The sequence below is a fragment of the Bufo gargarizans genome, chromosome 6 (assembly GCF_014858855.1).
Source record: "Bufo gargarizans isolate SCDJY-AF-19 chromosome 6, ASM1485885v1, whole genome shotgun sequence".
Classification (NCBI taxonomy): Eukaryota; Metazoa; Chordata; class Amphibia; order Anura; family Bufonidae; genus Bufo; species Bufo gargarizans.
The window spans coordinates 161,674,741-161,697,469 of NC_058085.1; the positions used below are offsets into that span (position 1 = coordinate 161,674,741).

The window sequence follows — 22,729 nt, forward strand, 5'->3', positions numbered from 1 at the left end:
GGTTCCCTTTAAAGGGATTTTGTTACCAGGATTTCACTTACTGAGCTGTTAACATGACTACATCAGTCTCCATGTTTTATATTGCAATATACAGATGAAACTCGAAAACAATTAGAATATCATGCAAAGTTAATTTATTTCAGTAATGCAACTTAAAAGGCGAACCTAATATATGAGATAGACTCATTACATGCAAAGTGAGATATTTCAAGCCTTTATTTGTTATAATTTGGATGATTATGGCTTACAGTTTATAAAACCCCAAAATCACAATTTTGAGGTACCCTTTTCTCAGGGGGTATGGATTAATTAGCTGACTAGAGTGTGACACTTTGAGCCTAGAATATTGAACCTTTTCACAAAATTCTAATTTTAAGCTGCATTAATGCAATTCCTTTTAATTTGCATTACTGAAATAAATAGATTTTTGCCAACCTCATGTGCCTGGTGCGCCGTAATCTGGCGCATGCGCCGTGGAAAGACCTGTCAGCGCCCGCGCGGTGTCCTGGCATCGGCCTGAACAGAACACATTGCACATGCGCTGACTGGTCTTTCCACAGCGCATGAGTGAGATTACGGTGCACCAGGCATATGAGGTTGGCAATGAGAAGTGAATAAATTAGCAGTGGGGCAGTGCTGGGCTCAACGAAAAAGGTTGCGGCTGGGCTCCAACGGATAGAGGGACAGCCCCTTGGGCTACTTATTTAGGTAATTTGCATATTAATGAAAGCGATTTTAGAGACAAATCACAAGACAGTACAGTAATACTAGTATATTGTAATATAAATTGTGAAGACTGATGTTGAAATCCTGGTGACGGAATCCCTTTAAGACATGACAGTTAGTCAATCGGGAAAATTACTGAAATTTAAAAGTATCCTTAATGGAAAATCACCATGATGAAGACCAAGAGTTACCTCTGCTGCAGAGAATAACTTAATTATAGTCACCAACCTCAGAAACCACCAATTAACAGTACCTCAAATTAGAGCCTACATAAATGCTTTACAGAGATCAAGTACCAGACACATCTCAACATCTACTGTTCAGAGGAGACTACGAGAATCAGGCTTTTTGTGGTGAATTGCTGCAAAGAAGCCACTACTAAGAAACATCAACAAGAAAATTTGGAGGGTTTCTATTTGCATGGTTCCCACCACGTAGCATGGACGAGAAGTTGGGATTGTGTGGAGGTGCTTTGAAGACGGCACTGTTGGTCATGTATTTAAAATTCAAGGCACACTTAACCAGCATGGCTACCACAGCATTCTGCAGCAACATGCCATTGCCATATCCAGGGGTGTATCTATCACAAGGCAAACAAGGCATTTGCCTAGGGCGGCACTTGAAAAGGGGGCGGTAAAATGCCTTGTTAGTGATAGTTACCCCATATGCTAAATATATTTTTTGCCCCTTGTCCGATCCTTCATTATGCAAGCGGCATCGCCGGCGCCACATAGTAAAGGAGTTGAAAAACGTACTTCCTCCCCCTCCTGACTTTCTCCCGACCTCCCCTGCCTTTTGCGTTCTCACGTTGCCGTCGTGACGTCACACAGAGGTGGAGTCACGGACCGGCAACGCTAGAGTGAGCCTTATCTCCTCCAAGTGCAGAGCGGATCCTGCACACGGTCACCGTGAACACTGAGGCCAGGCCCCGGCCACCAATGCACTGATCCCTGAGCCTGCTGTCTTCAAAAACTGTAAGTACTTAAATTACAGTAATTCACAAAAAATCTATTACTTAGTTGTTTTATGGGGTAAGGGGGTTGGGACCCTTTGGGTGGTTAGAGGGGGGAGAATTAGAGAGGGATTAATACTGTACTAACTCTAGCTGCACATTGTTTTTTAACAAGGAAGGGGTGGGTCAAATTTATATTAGGGGGGTGCCCGAGTTTAGTCTCGCCTAGGGCAGCACAAAACCAAGATACACCACTGGCCATATCATCTGATTTGCGCTTAACACGATTATTTGTATTGTCAATAGGGCATCATTTGTTTTGTCAATAGGACAATGACCTCAAACACAGTTTACGTGAGTGCTTTTTGATCAAAAAAGAGAATGATGAAGTGCTATGTCAGATGACATTGCCTCCACAATCACCTGAACTTAACAATTGAAGTGGTTTAGGATGAGCTGGACTGCAGAGTGAAGGAAGAGCAGCCAACAAGTGCTTAGCACCTTAGCAACTTAACTCCTTCAAGACTGTTGGAAAACCACTTCAGTAGACTACTGTATGGAGCTGTCAAAAGCTGAGCTGTATGGAGCTGTAAAAGCAAAAAGGGTCTACTTTCAAGAATAAACAATATAAAATGGCAGTCTTTGATATCCTCTGAACTGCTGGAGCATGCACCTAACTTATGGCAAGGAGCCTAGAGTGAATCCTGCTCCAGCCCCTGACTGGTGTAGATTTCAAGTATAATGTACTCAAGTTTCCTGGGATAAATAAAGGTGAATTTGCCAAGGCTGATGGCCCTGGCCCTAAATGCCCTCTACCCACTCCCCAGTGTCGATAATGGGCATTAAAAAGGTGCAAAAATGGGGCTTGTCGTTAGTACATGACTCACATTCTGGTTTGTATAATATATTTTGGTTTAGTACTTAATTCCATATGTATTCCTTCATTGTTTTCTTGTCTTCAATATGAATCTACATGGTAGAAAATAAAAACAGGAAAAAGCATGGAAATATATATATATATATATATATATATATATATATATATATATGTATATATATATCCTACAATAATTACATTGTCTGTCAGTTAATCTTACCAGCTCTACACGGCCAAATCCTCCGGTACCAAGAGTTGTGATAACATCCAAGTATCGGAATGGAGAAGTACTGGAGAACCTGGATACTACCTCCCTTAGCTGATTGACCTCTGAGTTATCTCGTGAAATTGAATGGTGAAGGCTCTTTTTTCTGCAAGGAAAACACATTCATCCTGTAAATCATTTTTTATCAGATAACCAGATACATTATTCTCTTTTTTCGGATCCTTTTGTGTCTACTAGCAACTACTACTAAACTATAGATTAATTGCATTACGTGATTGTATACTATAAGGGAAAGCTAAAAGGGGGTTGGGTAAATTTGTAAGGTCTGGCCATCATGTTTTTGTTGTAGCTATTCCCCACTGACTTCATAAGAGAAAACAATAGGCCAAGTGAAAACTGAATTCAGCATAATATTAATTGACACAATTCAGTATCCAATATATGTGTTCTAGTCTATATTTATCTAATGTGTATTGGACTAAAGGTGAATTTAGATGGGCGACTGAGCGCCCAATTGTCGGGAAGGAAGCGTTCTTTCCAAACAGTCGGCTGCTTATTCAAAAGCCATCATATATTCTAAACTACTATCAAGCCATCTGACCTTTCGTTATGATGATATGTTGCTATGATTAAAAGTGCAGGGATTGGATATTATCCCCAATGATCTATATTCAAGATGTGTGATATAATTATTGATATTATTATTATCTTTATTCTTTTTTGATTCTGATATTAATTACATAAATTATTTGTGTATTGAAAGTACTATGCCATTCTGTGGACTTCTAGATGTCTAGAAATATTTGATTTCACTTCCTTTTTAACTTCAATATACTGAAAGTGGAAGCGCGTCCTTACTTCACCTGACCCTCCACATACAAGCACAATAGGAATCGGCAAATCTCACATCACGTGGGACGCCACGTGAGACGCGGACAGAGTGTAATTCTCAGACTGCACGATATATCCACATGCCGACAGCATACATCTGAACCAAGTGGATGGGTAAGGTGGCCAGTGTGGCACCAAATATAATATGAGCATGATGTTACTGTGAGGTGTGAGACGCCGATTGAACGCATGGAAGCGGTGAGCTGCACAAGTTATATATATTTTTTGAAAGTAGTTGCGTCGTGTTAATACATTTAATTAACAGGTGTGCAGACCCCGGCCTTATTCAAATTGGGACATATATCAGTATGTTTAATTGTGTTGTATATACATAATGAGATATCTTTGTATGTTTTTTTATATAATCCTTTTTTTACATAACCTTATTTTACACCTAAGTGTTTATAATTTAGTGTTTTTTAGATATATTGGAATCTTGAATAAATTATCATATGAGAAACATAATGGTCTATATTTCCATATATTATCCAGAGATTTATGTTATATTTTTGCCTGTTCAAATCTGTATCTGTATCTGTAGCTGTCCATAGCTTAGCAGAGCTGTATCTGCGTCCGTGTGCTTAGCAAAGCGTATCTGCGTCTGTTTATGCAGTCTTGTTTGTGGCAGTTTACTCTGCTTCTGTTAAAGGGATTCTGTCACCTCCCCTAAGGCAAAAATCGATTTAAAAGCAGCCATGCAGCACAGCTTACCTGGATTAGGCTGTGCTGTTCTATCTTGAAATCCGTCCAGCAGTTACTTCAAAAAACGACTTTGGTCAATCAGGAAATGCGTCCTGAAGGTGCCCAGAGGGGCGTTTTTTTCTTCTGAGAGAGCCCAGTACCGCCCCTTTTTCAGTGCCCAGCCCGCCTTCCTTTTACTTCCTAACCGCCGCCCCCAGCCTGCCACAGCCTCCCCTCCCTCTCCTCCCCCTCCCTCACGCCGAACGAAGTCTCGCACAGGCGCAGTACCCACTGAGGGCTGCGCCTGTGCGATCATCAGGAGACTGAGGGCGGCAGCTTCATCTTCGTCACTGGGCATGCGCCGAGCCCAGTGACGTCCGATATTAGCTCTTTCCCTCAGTCAGCCTGGTAGGAAGCGCAGAGGATTGCCGATCGGCTGCTGCACCCTGCGCTTTCTCCAGTCTGCCTGCCTTTACTTAATATAATAAGACCTAATTCGCCCCAACAAATAGTTATTTCTTTCCTGAAGGGAGGGTGGGGAAAGAAATCGCTGGCCGTCCTCACTGTGGCAGGCAGACTGGAGAAAGCACAGGGTGCAGCAGCGATCGGCAATCCTCTGCGCTTCCTACAAGACTGACTGAGGGAAAGAGCTAACATCGGACGTCACTGGGCTCGGCGCATGCCCAGTGACGAAGATGAAGCTGCCGCCCTCAGTCTCCTGATGATCGCACAGGCGCAGCCCTCAGTGGGTACTGCGCCTGTGCGAGACTTCGTTCGGCGTGAGGGAGGGGGAGGAGAGGGAGGGGAGGCTGTGGCAGGCTGGGGGCGGCGGTTAGGAAGTAAAAGGAAGGCGGGCTGGGCACTGAAAAAGGGGCGGTACTGGGCTCTCTCAGAAGAAAAAAACGCCCCTCTGGGCACCTTCAGGACGCATTTCCTGATTGATCAAAGTCGTTTTTTGAAGTAACTGCTGGACGGATTTCAAGATAGAACAGCACAGCCTAATCCAGGTAAGCTGTGCTGCATGGCTGCTTTTAAATCGATTTTTGCCTTAGGGGAGGTGACAGAATCCCTTTAATGTTTGTTTGTCCGCCTGCGGAAGTGGGTCCCTGGCTTCCCGAGGGGAAATCGCCATCCGTGTGCAGCTCTGCCTGGGGCCACTTAGCTCCCACTGCTTGCGGCGCAGGTAACTTGTTTATTCCTGGTTTCTTGTAGTATATATTGAGGGTAGCACCTCTTTTAGACTGAGCAACGCCCATCTGCCTGTGGCTTCTGAGCAGAGTACAAATGTAGCTGGTTCCTACACTGCCCTGAAAATGTAGGCTTAGATAAGTCCAAGAGAGGCGGTAAATTTCTGTTAGGTACCACCTTGACGCCTGGTAGATGGGCCTGACACAAGTTTGATCAAAATGTGCGCTAAGAGCTTCCATTTTTCCATTTATAGTAGTTATAATACCACTTTAATTTAGAATGATCCCCATTTTTCAGCTCTATTGTTTGTATGTGTAAAGTTGTGCAGTCATTTTTTTATCAACCATATTCCTGGTTTCTGTCATGCCTGTATTTCTGTTCATGCCTATACTACTGGAGATACCTTCGTAGGTATCCCCTGGTCCTCCTGACTAGTTGCTACTGTACGGATGTGGCTCTGGACTGGCACCTAGCAGCTACCCTAGCGGCAAAGTCTATCGCCACCATTGAGGGGCTCTAGTGAAGTCCAGGTAGCTGCTTAGTCATGCCCCTTAAGGATACATACCGTCAGTAGCACAGTGGGGTTTCAGGTAAAGTTTCTGTATTCTGTAGCCTGTTTTGAAGTGTCTTGCCTTGCCTTTCACATTTTTATTTACATGCAATTACAAAAGTATTCAGATCCAGGTGCTGGTTTAAAAAGTGTATAATATTGTTCATGGGACAACCCCTTTAAGGTTTGGAGCAACATCTGGCTCTTTTTCCTAGTACACTGCACTAAATGTTGTATTACATACAGGTCCTTCTCAAAAAATTAGCATATTGTGATAAAGTTCATTATTTTCTGTAATGTACTGATAAACATTAGACTTTCATATATTTTAGATTCATTACACACCAACTGAAGTAGTTCAAGCCTTTTATTGTTTTAATATTGATGATTTTGGCATACAGCTCATGAAAACCCAAAATTCCTATCTCAAAAAATTAGCATATCATGAAAAGGTTCTCTAAACAAGCTATTAACCTAATCATCTGAATCAACTAATTAACTCTAAACACCTGCAAAAGATTCCTGAGGCTTTTAAAAACTCCCAGCCTGGTTTATTACTCCAAACCGCAATCATGGGTAAGACTGCCGACCTGACTGCTGTCCAGAAGGCCATCATTGACACCCTCAAGCAAAAGGGTAAGACACAGAAAGAAATTTCTGAACGAATAGGCTGTTCCCAGAGTGCTGTATCAAGGCACCTCAGTGGGAAGTCTGTGGGAAGGAAAAAGTGTGGCAGAAAACGCTGCACAATGAGAAGAGGTGACCGGACCCTGAGGAAGATTGTGGAGAAGGACCGATTCCAGACCTTGGGGGACCTGCGGAAGCAGTGGACTGAGTCTGGAGTAGAAACATCCAGAGCCACCGTGTACAGGCGTGTGCAGGAAATGGGCTACAGGTGCCACATTCCCCAGGTCAAGGCACTTTTGAACCAGAAACAGCGGCAGAAGCGCCTGACCTGGGCTACAGAGAAGCAGCACTGGACTGTTGCTCAGTGGTCCAAAGTGATTTTTTCGGATGAAAGCAAATTTTGCATGTCATTCGGAAATCAAGGTGCCAGAGTCTGGAGGAAGACTGGGGAGAGGGAAATGCCAAAATGCCTGGTCCAGTGTCAAGTACCCACGGTCTGGGATGCCATGTCAGCTGCTGGTGTTGGTCCACTGTGTTTTATCAAGAGCAGGGTCAATGCAGCTAGCTATCAGGAGATTTTGGAGCACTTCATGCTTCCATCTGCTGAAAAGCTTTATGGAGATGAAGATTTCATTTTTCAGCACAACCTGGCACCTGCTCACAGTGCCAAAACCACTGGTAAATGGTTTACTGACCATGGTATTACTGTGCTCAATTGGCCTGCCAACTCTCCTGACCTGAACCCCATAAAGAATCTGTGGGATATTGGGAAGAGAAAGTTGAGAGACGCAAGACCCAACACTCTGGATGAGCTTAAGGCCGCTATCGAAGCATCCTGGGCCTCCATAACACCTCAGCAGTGCCACAGGCTGATTGCCTCCATGCCACGCCGCATTGAAGCAGTCATTTCTGCAAAAGGATTCCCAACCAAGTATTGAGTGCATAACTGAACATAATTATTTGAAGGTTGACTTTTTTTTGTATTAAAAACACTTTTCTTTTATTGGTCAGATGAAATATGCTAATTTTTTTAGATAGGAAATTTGGGTTTTCATGAGCAGTATGCCAAAATCATCAATATTAAAACAATAAAAGGCTTGAACTACTTCAGTTGGTGTGTAATGAATCTAAAATATATGAAAGTCTAATGTTTATCAGTACATTACAGAAAATAATGAACTTTATCACAATATGCTAATTTTTTTAGAAGGACCTGTATAGTACCATCATTATTTTTTGAATTTCCCATTGCTTAGAGCTGAATGGGTTTACCAGGGAGTAACTTGTTTTATTATTAAGAAATAGTCAAAATGGCTTAAAAAAAAAAAGTTATACACATTTCACGGATACCCTAGTTCTTCCGCATCAGTCTCTACTTCCTAGTACCTCTTAACATGAGACTGCTCATCTATTCACTGGCCACATCGCTAATCCGCCCCATCCAGTGATTGGTGAGTGGTGAGGAAGCAAAGACTCGAGCGGCGGGAGATCAGTGAATTGGGTTTGACCCTTTTTATAAGCCAGAAACTTCTTTAAGATATGTCTTGATGGTCAGCATGTGTATAAAGAAAATCAATGATACAACATAAAGAGATATTGAAGTCTTGTGTACACATATTAACATAACTGAGGCAAGTGGAATGGTCATAAGTAATTAGATGGGTCATACAATGTATATAGGGTCAGTAGGCCATCTATGTTTGTCGGTAGGATTTATTTTTCTAGGTTATTAGAGAAGCCTGAAGCAAAATGTGCTTCATTCTTGTAGTTGTCAATCATCCAGGTCCACACACATTGACATTTATCTGTCCAAGAAAACTCAATTTACCAGCACCTACACATATTCTAGCCATCATACACTAAGAACCCATGCTCCACTGCTTCATGTAGTCCCATCGCACCAGTATGTAGGCTGAAATGGAGCTTAGGGATATGAACAACATGTGAAAGACATAATTATCATTTCTTGAACTGAATCTTAAAGAGTATAATTTAGTTCACCAATAATAGCTGGATGGCTATACATTGCATTGCTCTTTTTAAAGGGTTTTTACATACAGAAGCTTTATTCAAGTGTTAGAAGAAGTGACTTATTGAAATGCATATTATTATGCCCACCTTGAAGTACGGTTTGCGGGCCCCTGGATAATTAAGTCTTGGAGCACTCTTCTGTACTAAATGAGATACTAAACACCATTCACTCCCAAGTGTATAACATCTAGGATGCAATTTCCAACACACAGTGTGCTAGATGTCGAATGAAGCACAAGACATGACAGGAATATAAATGTCTTCATATTATAGCTCCTAGGGGGTCCTTGTAGGGACACTACTTGTCACGGTATATATTAAGTTATTAACAGAGATACTGGTATACAGAGCAGCTATTACTGGCAGTATAATCCTCAACAGACATCTGTGATGATCATATTAAAACCTTCTTGTACCCAACCAACATTTGCAGTTTACAGAAAAATCTATAGATTACATTCTTTATATTTGCAAAGCTATGGGGAGCTTCTTCTTTAAAGTAACATCCTATAAATTAACGTTTTTAGGAAACAAAGAAGTAGACCTTTACTCAATGGAAAGAAAATTGAAATAAGAAACACTTGACATGCTGTCAGCATTAATATAACATATCCAGCGGCCAAAATTGTAATTAGAAATATGACGTCCTAGAACGTCTTTCTAGAAGGTGTTAATAGAGAGTGATAAGAAGCTTTTACTATTAATTGGTTCTTGGTATAAAGAATATCTGTGGCTGTGAATGCATAGATTGGTTCTTGAGATGTAATTTAGGTATCAGAGGATTGAGTTCTCTATGGGAGTAATGAAACCTTTTTCCATATAGAATCATTTCATCACTGATGTAGTGCTCCACAATTATCTGCCTTTATAGAATGATACAGGAATACTAATAGAATATGTCAAATGATAATCATATAGGGGAAAGCAGCTGTCTAATGTGGAATCAAGGTAGGTGGTGATACTATATTGATGGCAGCCCTTAAAGGGAACCTGTAATGCTATACATGCATATCTGTGGATAGCATCTTGGGTCTGCATCTGAGCCGCCAAAAATCCAGACCGAATGCATACCGAACAAGCAGTCGTGTGCATGAGCCCAAAAATTATATTATCAGTATTTCAAATACCTAGTCCCCTATGGTCCTATTGAATCTACTGTATACCACATATTTGGTGGGACCCTGTAGAATAGGGAAACAGAAGACTGATGTGGGCTTATGAAGTTTTATTTACATTAAATATATGGATAATATGGGCCACACTTTACATATTTTAATAGGGCCATTATGCAAGTTTCATGAGATGACTACTAGGTGGTAAAAGGAAAAGGTGATTGTCAGAGCTGTACCGATACATACATGATACGTGTTTTTTACTTAAATGAGCTGCTCTTTAGTAATATCGCTGATGAGATCCAACAAAAGCCTAATGTTGGCTAATAAACAATTCACTCAAGTGGCGGTTTAATACAATCCGCTTCCTCTGAATGGAGCACTTATTAAAGCATTAAAGGCAGAAAGAGATGGAGGTTGTTGCCATGTAACTGGGTGGATGGTGTTGAGAGATGAATTTTTAATGTTGTTCATAAAGACTCATTAAATCTCTCTGAACATTATGGCCAGCAATGGAAATGAAAATCTGTTGGCAGCAATTGAAAAGCCAGCTTTTGTCCATTTAAGTCAATTTCAAATGTGTATTGTGGAAAATAATCATCGACATGGCAGCAAATGGGATTTAGCTGAAAGTTTATTACCCACTTATCTATAGTAGGATTGAATTAGTTAGGTTAGACTGTTTTTGGAGAACCTGTTTGATGTACAGATGGGAAATACACTGGGAAATATTGTTGATGTGTACTTCTGACTGATGCATCTAACATATGCAACTACAATGACTTTAGTTATTACATTTTTTTAAGTAAGTTTTTTACAAGACACCTCCAGTATTGGAAATTGTAGTCAACTGCTTTTCAATACAATTTATGAAAAAAAAATGTCAATCCTCTTTGCATACATGTTAAGCTCAATGGGGCTTTGCACACCAGTGCTTCCTGAACTTTTACCTATATTGTTCAAAACCATTTATCAAAAGGACCTTTTTATCTAATGTACAGTAAGTGAAATGCTAACTGCACAGAAAGATATTTATGACAGGCAAAGCAAGATCAGTAAAAAATAGGAGGCAAACAATATGTCAGATGGAATAATCTTGTTGTACTGAATAGTCTTTATGTGATCTTTATGTTATTTCAACACATTTTCATCTTTAATTTAATAAATTTCATATATATATATATATATATATATATATTATAGGAAATTGTTTAGTGTCTAATTATTTGTTTTGCAAAGCAATTTACTCAGAAACACTGCTTCAAACGTACAAGTAAGTCCAGCATTAAATGCCAGAAAATATGGAGGGTTCTTGAATGACCAAATGAAACCAGATCTAAATCCAGCTGAGATGCTAGAGAAAAATTTGAGCCATCATCTTGGAACCATTGACCAAAGTTCCTTTTTCTTACTTCTGACTGAAGCTTTCCCCTGTGGCTGTGGCTTGTGATTGAGGGTTGGTGGGTGGGAAAAAGGGGTGGTTACTTTGGGCCTAGGGTTAGACCCTCTCTCAAAAAGAGCTCTATAGAGCCCACATTGTCTGCCTCTATGGTAGGGTCACACTTAAAGTGGAAAACATATAAGCTGCAGTACACATATTAATACAAAATAATTATAACAATGGTTGTGTTTCTTTTTAATTTCAGCAATATTATGCCATTTATACCTGGGGTGTCAGCCATGTGTTATAACATGGTAGACAGCCATATTTTATAGCATGATCAATGGAGTCTCCACCACATTTAGGCTAGTAATATATAAAACATTTATTATTCTGTATGTGATTTGTATGTTATTTCATATCTAATCACACTTAGTAAATATTTGTATTCACTTAGCTTGTGTAAGCTTATTCATTCTCAAATATTTAGAATTCACATTATGTTAAACTTGGTGTCAGAAGTGGGATTTGAGCAAAAGAATATGCTTATTTTTAATAGGGTGTTACATAGAGAGAAAATAGTTTGGACCTGCCACTCCGAATGGGAACCTGGCGATTTACGGCAATTAATAATCTACATGTAGATTATTAGGATTACATGTGTTGTGAAACTCTGCTACGGGCCATGAGTGTGGCTGTAGTAGGCTGGCTTGGTAGAATCTAGCAACATTCTTTTTAAAATTGTAGAACTGACCAAATTTTTATGAAAATCTTTAAGACTTTGTGAAGTTGCAGTTTGCAGATTGTGGACATCAGAGCTGCTATGGTGTTGCGGGGATACTGAGGAGTTGGAAAACAGAGCAGTGTCAAGATGTTAATTTATGGCAGAGCAAAAGAGAAAGCACTGAAGTGTCTGCAATGATCAGAACGGCACGTGTGTTAAATGTTCAGAAATGTTGGTACCCCGGTGTGGCTTTAAGTTGCAGTTGTGTTGAAGTGGAGACTGATGGATGTTTAGCAGTGTTGTGTGTGCAGTCTGTACTCCAGGAATAAGGCATGGTTATTAGCTGTATGTGGATATGAATAATTGATGCTGCAGCAAGAAATTAATAAATTAAATCATGAATGTGTATGGAGTACGATATATATATTTTTTTTATATCATATGTGCATTGGGGATTTTTACTTTTTCTTGGGAGATTTCAGATTTTTATTGGTGACAAAAGTTTTGATTGAGCTCTACATTTTTTTATTGAATTCAATGAAACATTTCCTGTGGGCCTTCATGTGTCCATGTCTATATAGTCAGATTTGTTTGTTTCTATGTTTGCATTATATGTCAAATATAACATGTTAAATGTGCTAACATCAGAGATTTGTCCTCATGAACAGTTGAGTGTAAACTGACTGAAAGAGGGAGGATCGCACTGTTTGACCAGAAGGGGTGGACTTATATGACCTAGAGGGGATGGAAGAGGACAAGGTGAAAGTCACAGACACAAAGACAGCCCTTGTGCCCTTCCCCTAGTTACAAGACACCCCCATGAAAGACGAGATTTCCTGTGTTCCTTCATGAAAAAAACTGTCTATTAATTTCAACATATAAAAAAGCTAGGTACTTCTGCAAAATGCCAAAGGTATTAACTGCAGAATACATAATACAAAACATTAGTAAATCACAAAACAACATTAGGTATCTTGGAAGGTTCACAAATAAAAGTGATTTTAATGGTTTTGTGTTTTATTATCTACAAGCGACATTGGAAAAGATACCCATGAATTGCTACTGTTTAATGTGTTGATGGATGAAGACAAGGATCTCTATTACTTGCAAAAACTATATGTATGTTTGTTTTGAAGGGGTTTTCTTAATATGCAGAAAATAAGATGAGGTTTAGAGTTTTATCAAAGTTTATTTTGCTTGGCAGAGGACCTCTATGGTACCATTGGAAAGTGTTATTTAAATTTTGAATCAACAAAAGTTTGTTTGTTTTATTTGATCTATTTGAAGCAGGTGTCTGTGAAGGTTCTCATTTATCCAGGTCATGGTATATCTGTAAAGAATAAATCAAGACAACTGAAATCTACAGTAAGTCCAGTTGCCTTGATTTATTCTTTACAGATATTTGAAGCAGGGGTGGAGAGGAAACCACTAGTGTTGAGCGAGCATGCTCTGCCAAACTGCTGATTGGCTCAAGCATTGCTATGCTCGGCACATCGCAGTGTTCAGACGAACACTGCGTGTGCTCGAGTACAATTGAATACAATGAAAGTCAATGATTCAAGCATCAAACCAGGCACCCCCTGCTCTGAAGAAGAGAGGGTGTCTGGTTCACAAAAAAAGTTAGAAATTGATGGAAACCCTATAAAAATAGTTTGGAAACAGCATTAGGAGGATGGCTTGGTGCATCTTGGATTCCCATTATCTATGACATACAATAGACAACCACATAAAGGCTAGATGCCAAAAGCCAGGTATGTACAAGCCAGCAATCTATCCATGAGACAAATACAGTCAGCATACCTTACAATGGCAGCCTTGTGCACTATGAGACATTACAAACCATCTGACTAAGAGCCAAAAAGCCTGAAAGTTGCTTCATATCTGTTGGATGGCTTGGGTGGACCTGCGCACCTAGATCATCATCATTAGAGTGACAAAAAGTTTTCTGATTGTCCTAACATATTATTCAATAACCTATTAGCGTTGAGCGCGAATATTCAAATCGCAAATTTTAAATCGCGAATATCACCACTTTGACAATTTGCAAATATTTAGAATATAGTGCTAAATATCAGTGATGAGCGGCAGGGGCAATATTCAAATTCGCTATATTTTGCAAATATTTAGGCAAATATTTAGACATTCGTCATACATTTGCGAATTCGAGAAGTTGGGATCTCGTCATTTTTCTTGATTGCAAAAACCTCCAATTGGAAAATTTGCAATAAAATTCGTGATCAACACTACTCCTACAGGAAACTTTCCTATTGGTTGCTAGGGATGTTGCTAAGTGCCGATATTCGCAATAAATTCGCAATAAATTCGCAATAAATTCACAATTAGAATATTCGTGAATATGAATATTTTGCACTATATTCTAAATATTAGCAAATTCTCGAAGTGGCGATATTCACAATTAAAATTAGCGATTTGAATATTCGCGCTCAACACTACTATATATTCATATTTACAAATATTCTAATCGTGAATTTATTACGAATTTATTGTGAATATCATCACTTAGCAACATCCCTAGCAACCAATAGGAAAGTTGCCAAATTCGCGAATTTGCGAATATATGACTATTCGGCCAAATATTCGCAAAATATTGCGAATTTAAATATAGCCCCTGCCGCTGATCACTGCTTTTTTCTACACATTTTCTACACATTTGCATGTCTTTCCCATATGCCCATGTTTATGCAAATTAGTTTACATGACAAAACTGTATAGAAAGGTTATTGAATATTATGTTAGGACAATCAGAAACCTTTTTGTCACCCTAATGATAATGATCTAGGTGCGCAGATCCACTCAAGCTAGCCAACAGATGTGAAGCAACTTTGAGGCTCATTGGCTCTGAGTCAGATGAGAGCTGGTTTGGACTGTCTCATAGTGCACAAGGCTGCCATTGTAAGGTATGCTGACTGTATCTGTCTCATGGATAAATTGTTGGCTTGCACAAACCTGACTTTTGGCATATAGCCTTGATGTGGTTGTCTATTGTATGTCATAGGTAATGGGAGTCCAAGATGCACCAAGTCATCCTCCTAATGCTGTTTCCAAACCATTTTGATGGGGTTTCCATCAATTTCTAACCTTTTTTTGTGATCCAGACACTCTCTTCTGAGCACAGGGTGCCTGGGGTTCTCCCATTGACTTCCATTGTGCTCTTGTGCTCGGTAGAGCACACAAGCACTTTGGTGCTGGATTAACACTAGAAACCACTTTATGAACGGCTTTCCCTGACAGGGACTTAGTTTAAAATGATGGACTAGGAATTTTGTTTTGTAACTGTTCCAAGTACATCATCCTTAAGTGCAGGTAGTATCAGCTGTTAAAGAGAGCCAGGACTGGCAACCTCAAAAGTGTCCAGGGGCTGCCCAATTCAATGATACCAGGTGTGGTAAGAAAAAGTTTTCGGTGACCTTACTGTCATCCAAAAAGAAAAGACTTCAATCACTGGTCTGCCGTGCTGAACGATGCCTTGCTGCTCGTACTATATGTCCAGGGGAGAACCTCAAAGGTAATTGTCTGCCCAAGACTTCCTGACCAATCAGCAGGACTGATGCAATGATCTACAGACCAGTGAGGGGAGGAGGTCTTAGTGTCTACACTCCTCCCACAGACAAGGTAATGGACTGTCTGTGGACACCCACTGAGAAGAGGCTTTGAGCCCTGCACTGTCATTATATCTGCAAAACCCTTCACATAAATAAGTAGAATATACTGAAATTTGTAAAAATACAAAAAAGGCCATACAGGTGTGCAGAACATCAAGAAATGAATGATTGACTTTGCACCAGAGACTTCCGAGAAGATCAGAAGTGAAGAAGACCTCACTGAGCTACTTCTTGTTAGTCCAACACACAATTTTTTTATTTTGTTTTTTAGGAGATACAATGGTTCCAAAGTAGTTTTCTATCAAATGACTAGGGTATATACTGTATATAGAATAGGTCCGGATGTTGGGTGTGGAAAATCAAGTGGAAGAACCAGAGGTGGAATGTATTGTAAGGATATATTTAATTACTGATTGGTTCTGTCCCTTTATTTCTGTTCCCTTTAATTACTAACCTTATGTGTAATGATATGCCTTGTAATTTAGTACCCATCCCCCATTGTGCTGATAAGGCTACATTACTCAGTGATCTCAGACATGTGTAAAAATTATTTCAAAATATGTTAAATATAAAAACGTAATTTAAACAGTGCGTCATTTTCTGATGACACATTCTCTTTAAACCCTTTAATGTACTTCCATCACCTGTGACACTTTCTTTTTACAGAGATTTCATTAGAGGCATAGTACTGTATGTTTGATAAAGAAATAAAACTGACCATACAGACTATCCAAAAACCTGATTTAACAGACGTAAATGTACAATACACAATAAGACAGATGAATCTAAAGATCACTGAAAATTTGCAAAAATCTTTTATACTAATATCATACCTGGCATTCCTCCTGTCGTGATCATTGAGTGCAAGTTGGTACACGTATTCCCGCAGATACGTCTGTAACTCCTGGTAAGTTCCGACCATTTGATTGAAAGTGCTGGATGTGAAAAGTGAATATATACAATGAAGATACAACTATAAGGCAATATTATTTTAACAGAGGTCAATATTAAAGGTAGATTATAAATAAAGGCCATTTATCAAACACGAGAAGTATCTGATTGTAAATATGGAATTTTCTATGGTTATACATATTCTGCCATTTTTTTTTAAAACACATCGGATCAGACTAGCTTTCTTTTTTTTTGTGTGTGCGCAGATACTTTTGATCAACAGTAACTTTATTTATCATTTTTTGATAATATTTTTCTACATGTAGACTCTGCTATCACTGATCATAAGCTAACAAATCATAATAATTATTGCTATGTATACAAGGACTTTAGACGGAGGTGCTGTCAACTGTTATATGTGCCCATAGAAATGTATTATGACAGAGCAAAATGGAAAGCCTCTTAAAGTGTTCCGTTTTGCTTTCTGTCCTAAAATTCCATTATATTCTGTTATAACTCTGTTATAACGTAACGCTAAAATGGAATTTCTAACGGTAATGCGAACCCGCCCTAAGCTACATATATTTTGTAAGTGATAGAGGAAAAATTGCCTTTCAAAAAAATGCTGAATTAATGGTTGCTTAAATGATCTATTGGGATTTATCTGAAGCTGCACAGTACATTTATAAACAGCACATTTCATATAAAAAAAATATATTAAGCTTTGGTGATGAGTAGTTGAATTTAGACATTTAAAGGATTATTCCCATCTGGACTTTTCATGGCCGAAATGGGAATTAGCACAGTAAGTACCGGCTGGGGTTAGGGCTAGTTACGGAAATGGCCGAACGACATGGGCTCCTTCTGTAATTTCCATAGCATTGAATGGGAGCTATGCACAGAGTGCACCACAGCAAGCTAATCTATTTCCGTAACCCCTGAGTTATGGAAACGATGTAGCTTGATGTGCTATGTTGCTTCTGTAGCTCCCATTCACTGCTACGGGATTTACAGAAAGAGAGAAGCAATGGCTTGCTTGGATGTTTCCATAAATTCAGCGACCTACAGCCAGTGCTTACTGTGGATATACCCATCATGGCCATAAAAGGATGAGATGGAAATATCCCTATAAAGAGGTTATCTGGGACTTACATAATATTAATAACCCAATTTTTAGTATAGGTCATCAATGTTCAATTAATGGGGGTATGGTCATGGCAGATCACCAAAATGAATGGGCCATGTCATTGTTGACACAAACAGAGCAACTTATTCATACTGTACAGGTGGCTGTGTCTAGTGCTTCAGCTCTGTACTATTTAAGAGAATTAGACTTAGGTGCAGTATGCTGCACAGTTACATTCACTGATGGCTTATCCTAAATGCTGCCATACACATTCAATATTTGTCATTTGGCCAACAGCTGTCACACCCTACTGCCTGGTGCGCATGCACATTCAGCTTGGCTGAATGTATATGTGTATTTAATAGGGAGAGGGGAGAAAGCCACTGCCAGACATGTCTGGCTGCAGCTTATCCCCAGGAGAACAAAAGGATTGGGAGAAAATATTAATTTTGCCCAATTCTTCTCCCGCCTGCCGACTTCTGTTTGGGGAGAGTCAGGAGCTCCCCATACACATTAAACTTTTGACCGAACTCACCTCAGTAGGTTCGGTGAACAATACACTAGTGTGTATGAGGACCTTTAGCCATAGTAAAATGAAAATGAAAATGTAGAAAACAAATCTTCAAATATGACATAAAACTAATATTTATTTACCAAATGCACATTTGAATAATAAATGCAACATATAAAAATATGAAAAAATATGAAAATATCTGACTTTCTGCGATTTCCTCCTTTGGAAATGCTTAGAGATTTTTAAGGTCTGATACATCATTTGAAGTAGTGGGCCAGTTACATCAATGGCGTATTTTAGAATGTTAGGTCAGAGCCGCAAGGAGCCACAGAATGCAGGGCAGTTCTTGACCACAATAATTGAACAAGTGTTTGTACATTTTTGTTTATTTTCACTTAATATTTGACTACTGTAGTTAAAAAGATATAGAATACAAAACAATCTAACATAATGTAAAGGGATAAAGCAAAAAGCTACCTCTGACCTTAACTGAAAATTTGTTATACAAAACCTTCCAAGCAGGTCACCCAAGATTGCAAAATTGGGCACTATTGTCAATAGACTATGCCGAGTAACAAGTCAATGACATTGAGCTGGAATACTAGACACATCTCAGAACTGAAATTCATGCAACCAGGAAACAGTAATCTCCAAAGAAACACTTACTCTCTGTCTATGACAAGGCACTGTGTGTCATCCTCTTCAGCTATGATGTTGGCTGAGCGGACATCCTCGCTTAAGGAGAAGGACAGAATGAGAAATCAGGCATTGGGCACTTTATTAGTCTTTTTGGTATCTCATGTCATTGCTTCACTCATCTGGTTAGGATCAAATAAGAAGAGCGCAATGGAGAGAATGTGACATAAAAACAATACCATTGCACTGGTGATCTAACTGCATAAAGCATTATGTAAAGAATTGTACATTCTTGCAATCTTATTTTTCATGTAAGTTATATAATATCATACTACTATATTCAATTAAATGACTCTTTTGACTACTATGTACTGTATATAATGGTATTCTTCTCTATCTAGGGCTCTTAGGTAGCACCAGAGAGATTACAATGGTCTAGTTCCCATGGTGTCCCTCATATTGAAGATCAAGCGGGTCTTGACCATTCATCGGAGAGATAGTCATGCATGTGGCTTCAATAGAGTTGCTCTCTTGGTTGTCTCCATAACTCCCATAAACTGCAGCCATGCATGTTCACCTCTGCAAAATGTGACTATAATAGGGGTGAAGGTGGGTTCCAAGACTCATGATGGAGACCCACCAAGTCTTAATCTTTCCCTGCTTCTAGAAGAAAAAGGCCAAGATGAAAGTTAAGAAAACAATTAAACGAGTGTATGGCTGTTTTATAGAGAAATTACTCATCTAAATATTCTTACTAAAAAGCTATTAAAACATGTACAAATGTAGTGGTTATGTTTCTAGCTCCCTCCAGGTTAGGGACCGAGAAGCACAGAATAATCTGTACTGTATGATCTGAAGTTCCCATACTCTTATTCACAAAATCCTAGCTATGTTCCTCTGAAAACTTCTGACTTCCACCTACTACTGTATACAGTATATTACAGTATTAGTGGATATACCATATACAAAATTTAAGTAACCCTGCATTGCCTTGTTAATACATCCTTTAGGGTCCATTCACATGACCGTATTTCTGGGTCCGCGGCCCATTCATTTCAATGGGGCCGCAAAAGATGCAGACATCTGTTGCTCCGTAATGTTACTGCAAAAAAGATACAGCATATCCTATTCTTGTCATCTATCATAGGGATAGCCTATGACACTTACAGTCGTGTAAAAGGACCCTACATATTAGTGGTATTTCCAGTTGCCATATGACTCTGACTACCCTGATTCAGTCTAGGGCCATTACGCATAGATAAGCTAGCCATTCCAAGCAGGAACATTGAAAAATATTGGGGACATTGAAAAATAATTATACTTTCAGATTGTTAATTTGAAAATTGTACTTGGGCTTCTTGTAGATCAATGTTTGATTTCCAACCATACTTTCTATATTGACAGTCCTAGAAGGATCTATGTACTCATTTCTAACTTGTCTCTCTTTACAAGACTGATGACAACATGTAAGACTAGGTCCATTTACAAAGTATTTTGCCTATATGGAATAAAGGGAGTTCAAAAATAGTCGGGCATACTTACTCAGCTATTTTCTGAACTTCCATAGAAGTTATTGGAGAGAGGCACACATGCTCAGCCACCTCTCCATTCACAGCAGTGGCATGATGGGATTTGAGATTATGCAGCTATGGGTCCTAGAGAATGTCCTGTGGATTTGCCATCAATGTCCAACATAGAAATACCTCCTTTTAGAAAGATAACATATGATTCCCAACGTGGGGAAGAACAGTTACACTGTATATATACAGTGTATACACTATATACAGAGCTGTCATTGGTGTGCTGACAGAATGCTGCAAAGCCACTGCAAGTGCTGATGCCTTCTCAGATACCGATGACCTTTCCAGAGAATAGGTCTTCAGTACAAAAATCTCAGAAAACCCCTTTAAAACATCAATGTTCTGAAATATGGCCCTAATGAAACATGTTTGAGGTGAAATATCCCTTTGCTTAAGAATATACCCACAATTTATGTCTAAACTGTACCTAATTAATGCTTTTTCTCCGAAGTAATCACCAACTCCTAAGGTTTTGATTTCTTGTGGTTCCTGAGATCCTTCCACAGCTTGTGTCACACACACCTAGATAAAGGAAAGAATAATATCATTACATTTATCAACACCACCCATCAGCTTATATGTATTCCATCCTATGATTGCAATAGTTGAGGTGCACAAATCTTTTTGGCTTGCTGCCTTGCAATAAATCCATAGGAAGGTCTCAGCCCATTGGACAATGGCACCCCTGAGAACTCTATGTTGTTTTCAAGGTGGAAGCATAAATAGCATAAAAAGGATGTTTCACTAGTTCCTGCCCTCCGTTTGTTCAGCTGTTTTGTTCTTTAATGAGCTGACTTTATATTTTATCGAGAAAATCAGCTTCTATGAGAACAGAGCAGTTGCCAGATGAGCCTGCAACATATTGTTTACAAGGAATCCCGAGGGCCAGCACTTGCAGGTCTGTTCATGCCTATTTTGATCTTTTATTTTCATCTACAAAACCTCCTCAAATGCAACCAGACTCCTAATTACTTAAATGAGGAACTGGCGGATCACAGGCAGAAGTGAGAGCCAACCACATTTAATTTGTATCAACACCAGAAGGGGGTGTGTTTTAATATGAACGGCTTATAAAGTCAGCTCTAATTCCTATCACTGCCAACAAATAGGTCTGCAGGAAAGAAGGAGATTGCTATCTCATCCATTGTAATGATTAGCACAGCCGGAGCAGTATGTTAGCAAACAAATAGTGGCTTGAGCAGATGAAATCCTGTTGCTTCTCTACCGAGACTATACCAAATCCACTCTATCTGGAAATAGCAAACTGTCATTTTATTTGCTGCCCTGCCATCTACTTTCATCTGTATCATGTAGAAGCAGAAAAAAATTAGCTATGTTTTAATGTCTTCTTTTAAAAGATCTAATTTAAAAAAAGCTTCTAGTGGTTGTAACACTGCTCAGCAGTGTATGCTGGCAATATGCAGGGACAGGAGGTTGGAAAGCATCAAAAACATATAGGATGCCCCACCTTAAGATCCTTTTACACAGACCAATTTTGCAGACAATTTTCAGGGACGTTTTGTTCCCTTTTTGTCAGGGAGATGAGAGCTGCATTTGTACTCAGCAATCATTTCCTCTTTATGAGGAATGATAGTGATCTCAGAAATGAGCAGAATTTCAGTGCATAAAAGAGCAATAATGATGTCCTCATTGCAGCAAAGGCCTAATTTGCATATTAAGAAAAAGTATCATAACTAGGGAAAAGAACATCAAATCAGGTGAACCACAGCTATGTGTCATGATCACTGTAGGGGGAAATGACCACACTGAACACAGGGGGGAAGGGGAACAGTAACTGGGCGTGGAAACTAGGGAAGGAACAGGACACTACTAAACAACCCTGATCCGGGCCCTTACTACCTATCAATATAAATAGACCTTGAAGGTAGGAATATTCCTATGCAGTATATCTAGGCCCTAACTTCCCTATAAGGACCTGGAATAAGGTTAGGACCAGAGACGACCCATTTGAATGGAAGTCTGTCTCAGGCCCAGATACAAACAACAGGGAATAATACAAATTACAAACAAACACGACACTTAACTTCTGAGGGACGAGCAGGAACACCAGAGACAACCTCACACAAGCTCAGCCAAACCCAAATTAAGCTATTTACTGCATAGTCAGAAGGAAGGGGTCAGACTATAAAGGGTAGAAGTGATGACCACTGAGAAACAGCTGAGAAAAGGGAAGTGGTCATTAGCCCTGTCAATACTGAATCAAGAGAAATCAAGGAGGCTGTTAGATTCCTCCTCACTCAGCCAGTCTTCTTGATCTCCTGACATCAGTCACCTGAAGGACAGTGACAGTACCCCCTTCTACCGGTGACCTCCGGGCACCCATAACAAACCTTATCAGGATGGGCTCTGTGAAAGGCCTTCACCTGATGATT

At 39.5% G+C, this 22,729-nt stretch overlaps 1 protein-coding gene across 1 annotated transcript in view; it reads right to left on the reverse strand.

The window, feature by feature from the left end:
- Positions 1-22,729, reverse strand: part of LOC122941006 (cGMP-dependent protein kinase 2-like) — a 322,377-nt gene that overhangs the window by 76,170 nt on the left and 223,478 nt on the right. Inside the window, exons 8-11 of the mRNA XM_044297977.1 lie at positions 20,764-20,858; positions 18,787-18,855; positions 16,423-16,524; positions 2,776-2,926 (exon numbers count right to left, since the gene is read on the reverse strand). Coding sequence (XP_044153912.1) covers positions 2,776-2,926; positions 16,423-16,524; positions 18,787-18,855; positions 20,764-20,858 — 417 coding nt within the window. The remainder of the gene's footprint in view (positions 1-2,775; positions 2,927-16,422; positions 16,525-18,786; positions 18,856-20,763; positions 20,859-22,729) is intronic.